Source organism: Agrilus planipennis, unplaced genomic scaffold (assembly GCF_000699045.2).
Source record: "Agrilus planipennis isolate EAB-ADULT unplaced genomic scaffold, Apla_2.0 scaffold163, whole genome shotgun sequence".
NCBI lineage: Eukaryota > Metazoa > Arthropoda > Insecta > Coleoptera > Buprestidae > Agrilus > Agrilus planipennis.
The window spans coordinates 360,788-367,042 of record NW_020438898.1 but is presented as its reverse complement, the minus strand read 5'-3'; the positions used below and the strand labels follow the sequence as shown (position 1 = coordinate 367,042).

Sequence of the window (6,255 nt, the reverse complement as noted above, 5' to 3'; positions counted from 1 at the left end):
AGTGAATGTGAAAACTAACTATAAAACAAAGGTAATAGTTTTCTTTTTGATAAGTCATGTTCTTACATTATTTTCTAGTACGCTACTGTCCTATCTGTATTAATACTATAATTTACGCCTACTGAAAGCTTATTTGTGTATCGGTTCCAAGTGACTTACCCAAATAGGTCATAAATGGGTTGAGACTATGGCAACGATGACGACGCGTACCGGAAGGTTAGTTGATTTTACATTCATAATTGAAACATTAAACTTCCGCAGCCATTAAAACGGTTGGTAAATAAGAAACCGGCTTCGGCAAATTGCGCCTATTATTAACGCTCTCGGTTCAAACGGAGAGGTTTCTATTACCGCCAAGTTTTAATTTAACAACCCTCCGGAGAATGAAAAATGTAATTACGGAGGCGAAATCGCAAGCTGCGGAATTCTAATGGGAAGGAAAGGGTCGTCTCACACTCCCCACACCGTCTGTTCCATCCCATTCTACCGCTCCCCGTCTCTCGCGCTCTCCTTTCATCCCCTTCGACGGTACGTAATCGTCAGCAGGAATCAATTTACAAACTGCTTCTTCTTCTTCCGCCTTATTCCACGTCCGTCGTGGTGGCAGCGAAGAATATTTCAAATAATGCCACCGATCCCCGTCGCACAGTGCTAAGCAGAACATCAAAAATTTCTTGCTCTTTATTATTAAAAAAGGCGTAACTGTTTACTCTTGGTTAAGACTTAAAAGGAGTTATCATTTTGAGCATACAATGAAATGAAAACTTTGCCATTCTGGACTTAAGACGCTAATATTTCATCGCTTTTAGGGGAAAAACGAAATTAAAATTTTATCCTTTCTATATAGAGGTTTTTCAACGATTTTCAATTTCCAATATTGCCTCATTTCTGATAACTCCTGCCAGTCTTACAACGTCAAAATATGATCAGCTTTAATGATGTACAGGTCTGACGAAGGAAGCTGGCGAGCGGTCGCGCAGGTACTTGCCCATTTATGACTTATTTGGGTAAGTCACTTGGAACCGATACACAAATAAGCTTTCAGTAGGCGTAAATTATAGTATTAATACAGATAGGACAGTAGCGTACTAGAAAATAATGTAAAAACATGACTTATCAAAAAGAAAAAATTAACCTATTGCTTTTGTTTTATAGTTAGTTAATATTTAATCTACGCCCCTGATAGGAATACTGAAGAATGAGGGCTGCAATCTTTATACCTAAAACTGCCTACTTTTGCCACCGCGCATCTACGCCATTTTAAAATCTCCGCCAGCTTCCAGCGTCAGGCCTGTACTTACAGTGAAACGAAATGATTTTCCAAACAACCCTATACAATTCATTTGTAGCAGTGGTTTATCTGTTCTATCTGTATTAATACTATAATTTACGCCTACTGAAAGCTTATTTGTGTATCGGTTCCAAGTGACTTACCCAAATAGGTCATAAATGGGCAAGTACCTGCGCGATCGCTCGCCAGCTTCCTTCGTTAGACCTGTACCTTGATGGTTATAGCCACCTATTTGCTACAGCTACGTTAAATCTCAGTCCCTTGAATTTTAAGCATACTTTAGTACAAAATTCATGTGGCTACAGCGACTTCGGATGTAACGCCGAGTTCGAGTGTAGCAACTGTTTTTAATGACTCATTAGTAATAAATCCGTCTAGTAAACTTTTGAATAAGTATGACTCCTAGATGGACATTTACTGTTAAAAAAAGGCGGAAATCGTTTCAAAATTGAAAAATAGTAAAAACTATTCTTACGTGTCTGTATCTCTTTACCTTTGCCTGTAACGACTTCCGGATATAACCTCGAAATTACAGCGATCCCTTCGTCATCGTTATATTCGAAATCCACTGTATTTTATTCCTAGGCCAGTCCTATTGGCATGTTTCAGTTGTTGAACCACAGTGTGTTTTGGGTGAATATTCGATAAGGCGAAAAGTCGTGTTTGCAAAGTAAAATCGCACAAAATTTGCTTGGTCGTTTGGACTGATAAAAATGTCAGAATCGAGACCGGGTCCCGCGGGATCTTATTCGGAACAGAGCGTGGCGCGATCCTATATAACACGGAATAAAAAGAGCAGAGACCGCCAGGACCATAACTTTAAGTGCAACAGCGTAAAGTTGAATGAGTACATTGGGGGCTAAAAGTACCCTGCTACATGTGTTTTATTGATATTTGAAAGCTGACCGAGCAGTTCGACGAATTGATGTGCCCAATAAAATTTGTAAAACGGATAATGTTACAGCACCTATAAACTGTCCAAGATAAATTTGAAAGCCACAAAATATGCCAGACAGGATACAAGAAAAGGATACAAGTATATACAAAGTTTCACAGAGTTTCCAATTTTCTTTTTTAATGGAAACGCTTAGGATTATAAGGGTAAGGTAGGAAAGGACGACACAATCGAAGTAAATGTTGTAAATTCGCTTTTAATATAGATTAAAGTAATTATTTTTCTAAATAAATATATAAAATTCGGTTATACAATATCCTTCTCAATTTTGTCGTATTAGAACTCATTTCCATTTGGTAAAGTCCCTCCCTGCCACGGTTTAATAATCGAAATTAAATTCTTCGATTCCTGTGCCCTTTCGGCCCTTTTGTACCTTTTGAAAAATCGGCACCGAGCGAAAATCACGGTCGCAGTTCAACTGTACTGCACGGCGGCGTCTTCAAATTAAAAAGTCTCAATTTCAACCCCAACAGAGAGCGGGCGGGTGAGTATGAGAGAGAGAGAGAATAACGAGACTGATATGCGCTCACCCGTACGAAAATAGAGCGATTTTTTTTATGTGCAAAGCGAATCGAGTTAGTACCGCTGTGCTCGGCGCTTTTTAATTTAAAAAGTTCGCCATAGTCGCAGCGGCGTGTCACTCGCATTGAATACTAATTGGATTATTATGTCCTCCTGCGCGTACGCCACCCCTTTCGTCGCTCCGCCGCCGTCATCGTGTACTCTGCACCCCCTCGTCCCGTTCCCTCGACGCTGGACCGCTCAGTATCGCGCCGGGGATTTTTTATAACAGCATCATCTGGCAACTGGTTTTGCAACTCTCATAATGCAGCCAACAACTGTAAAAGCGGCAGGCGGCGGCTTTTTGCACCCCGACGCCCGTCGCTGCCGCCGTCGCCGAGGACGCGGAAAGCATCCGCGATCCTTGCATACAAAACAAAACGCGCTAGAGATGTACGCAGACCGAAAAGCATTACGTCAATCTTTTGCCTCCCTGATCAATACAGCAAACGAAAATAGAACTTTTTGATAATTTCTAGGGTTTTTACTCTATTTTACCAACCTGACAGATTAAAAACCTGAGGAAGCTAATGAAAACACCATGGATAGAAAACGGTAGGCATGGGAAAGGATTTCAAGTTAACAAGGGAGTGAAAAACGTAAGAAGAAGATCTTGCAGATAATGATGACAATAAAGGTCCTTCAAGGATTATAATTTGCCTGATCGTACCTATCCCTATTTCAGTTATTCCTTAATAGCCTTCAATGCTATTACATCTTCGCATTTATTTAATGATCCGATACATTTTTTCAAACTATGTAAATCAAATTCCTTAGTCCAAATACAGAAACGTATATTTTTAGTTTTGATTAAAGGAGAAACGTCTTTGGTCAATGTTTTTGTAAATTATTTAAAAACTACCCCGTTACATGCCCATCTCTATAAATGCCTATTCGTTCAGTGATGATTACAAACTAGGACCAAACGCGCTAGCTATTGATTGGAAGAGATTGCTTAATTTCCTGACATTACATATTTTCCATTGTGGCGTAAAAGAGGTTATTAACAATTTATATTTATCACGTCCAACAACGGCATTTCATTCTAAAACCCGAAACAAAACGAAGCTCAACTAGTTACTTTCGGTTTCATGGTACATCAGTCATGTACTTTATATGCCATCCATCTTAGTCTATATGAAAATAGTAGAGATCCTAAAATTATACCTTGTGGTACTCCCGATTGCATGTTCCAACAGTCATGCACTTTACGTGCCATCTTAGCCTACATGAAAAAAGTAGAGGTCCAACACTTATACCTTGTGGTACTCCCGATTTTATGTACTTACGCCATCGTTTAGTTTCAATTTTTGTTTTGGATTTGTTTGATAACTTGTTAGGACCTAAATCCACGATGGTCTTTTATGTTTCGTTTCGTCGTCTTGGATGTCAATTGCTATTTACAACGGTGTCGGTGCACCGCGACCGCATTGTTGAAGTAGATTTAACGTCGTCACGTGTAACGGACGAACGCTGTCACGTAACGCGGGAAAATTCTGTTTTACGGCGCATTGTGTACGTATGTGAATGCAAATAATTCTGTACGTAAAAGGTATCCCGTGCATGAAGGTATAGGTCGGTAGCAGTCAGGCACACGAAACAATGATAATAAAGTAAACTCACCCCGATTATGGCGTTCAGCTCTGTCATGGTGACTTGTTTCGCACGCTCAACGGCTGTCGCTACCTGCTGCTGGTGCTCCTGCGACAGAAAAGGCAGGATCTGTGCTATTATGGCATTCAGTCTCTTCGCTATCTCAGTCTGAAACAAAGAATTTACATTCGTGAAGAGGCAGTACAGTTCGCGCCAATTAAAGCGTAATCCGGGTCAACATTTTCAATAAACAAGAATGCGAAGAAACGCAGGCAAAGGGAAAGCACTGATAAAATTTTAATACTGATTCAATTATTTGTAAGAATCAGAGACTAATTTTCCTTGAAATAAGCATCTATATCTAAAGAAAGAATTGGAAATTTCTCTGGAAGTGACTGGACTATCTACTTAGTACTTACTGGAAATATCCATTAAATTTTCTAAATTAAAGAGTTTCGTACTTTATCCAAAACCAGTTTCAAGAACATAATTTCTTTCATTAAAATAAACAATCATCAACATCATCATAAGGTCGTAAATCCTAAGATTGGTTTGACACGCACCTCCACTCTTTCCTATCCTGAGCTCAACTTCGCATTTCCCTAAAACTAAAACATCCCATATCCTTAACTATTTATGAACGATCTAATCTAGGTCTACCTCTACTCCTCTTAGCTCCTGTTTCTGCTTATAATATGTCTAACTAACTCTCCATGCTCGAGAAAGTGCCTACTTCTTATTGGCACCACTTGCTCTCCTAATATTTCTGATACTTCCTATTTTCTAACCTTCTCTATCCACGATATCCTTATCATTCTCCTGTTACACCTTGCCCTATCCTTTGTTTTATATCTTTACAGCTCGTTCCATCGTAAACTCTTTTACTTCCTAGAAACCGAAAATCAGCGACTTCCTCAATCAACCGATAAGATTTCCATTTCTACCTTATTTAGCATTCATAATGCTATTCAATACATTTAACGTCCGGCTCCTCCACCAATTTTGTTTGATAGTCATAATACAATTAGGTTTGTATTGAAAATAAATAATTTATAGAAATTACCAATTTAGATGCATTAGAAAATTAAAATCAAGTACCATCGAAGGTACCGAGAGGGACGCGCATAATCTTCTTCAATCCATCTGACATTATATCATCCCCATCGTTTATATATAGGACGACAGTCCAGAAAGGGTGCGTGAACATGAGCGCGAAACGGGTCAACATGTTTGCGGCCGGGTCGCGGTAGACCGCGCCGCAGCAGTGACGTCACGACCGCAACGCTGCTCGATATCGGCCTATTAAAATCACGATGGCGAGATGCGGTTGTACCGGGGTTGCGGCCGACGACAACACAACTAACGGATGGACGGACGCACACACGTTGATGGTCAGTGAATGGGGGCGGGGGGAGAGGTGGTAACATCGATAAATACACATACACACGAACGTAGGCATTGGACGCGATAGCTTGTTAATTGGCGCTTATTAATGTGCACATTGCAATTGGAAATCAAGTGCATTAGTTATAATTAGACCAGAGCACATACAGCGGCGGCCGCCGACGCCGACATCGCGACGTCCATACATCATGCGATACAAATTGTTAACCGCACAATGACGACGATGATACCGCCGCCGGTGGCGCATCGACAACTATCGCCACTGTCGAGTATTTGGCTTATTAGTCGACGCAGTGACGTGATAATGTTGTTGTACTTGTAACGATGTGGTTGCCATTTGATAGATGCCTCATGTGGACAGATTGTTTTTGTTGTGTGCTCACAATCAAAGTATGAACAGTAACGAACAAGAAACGCCACTCTCCAATTTCTGAAGGGTGCCGATGCCACA

The 6,255-nt window shown here is 40.4% G+C and overlaps 1 protein-coding gene across 1 annotated transcript in view; it reads right to left on the bottom strand.

Moving 5' to 3' along the window:
• The window catches only part of LOC108739092 (protein groucho-like), a 54,446-nt gene extending 48,962 nt beyond the window's left edge, over positions 1-5,484 (bottom strand). The window contains exons 1-2 of the mRNA XM_025973223.1: positions 5,464-5,484; positions 4,431-4,568 (exon numbers count right to left, since the gene is read on the bottom strand). Of these exons, the coding sequence (XP_025829008.1) occupies positions 4,431-4,457 (27 nt within the window). The 5' untranslated portion in view covers positions 4,458-4,568; positions 5,464-5,484. The remainder of the gene's footprint in view (positions 1-4,430; positions 4,569-5,463) is intronic.
• Positions 5,485-6,255: the final 771 nt, after the last annotated feature.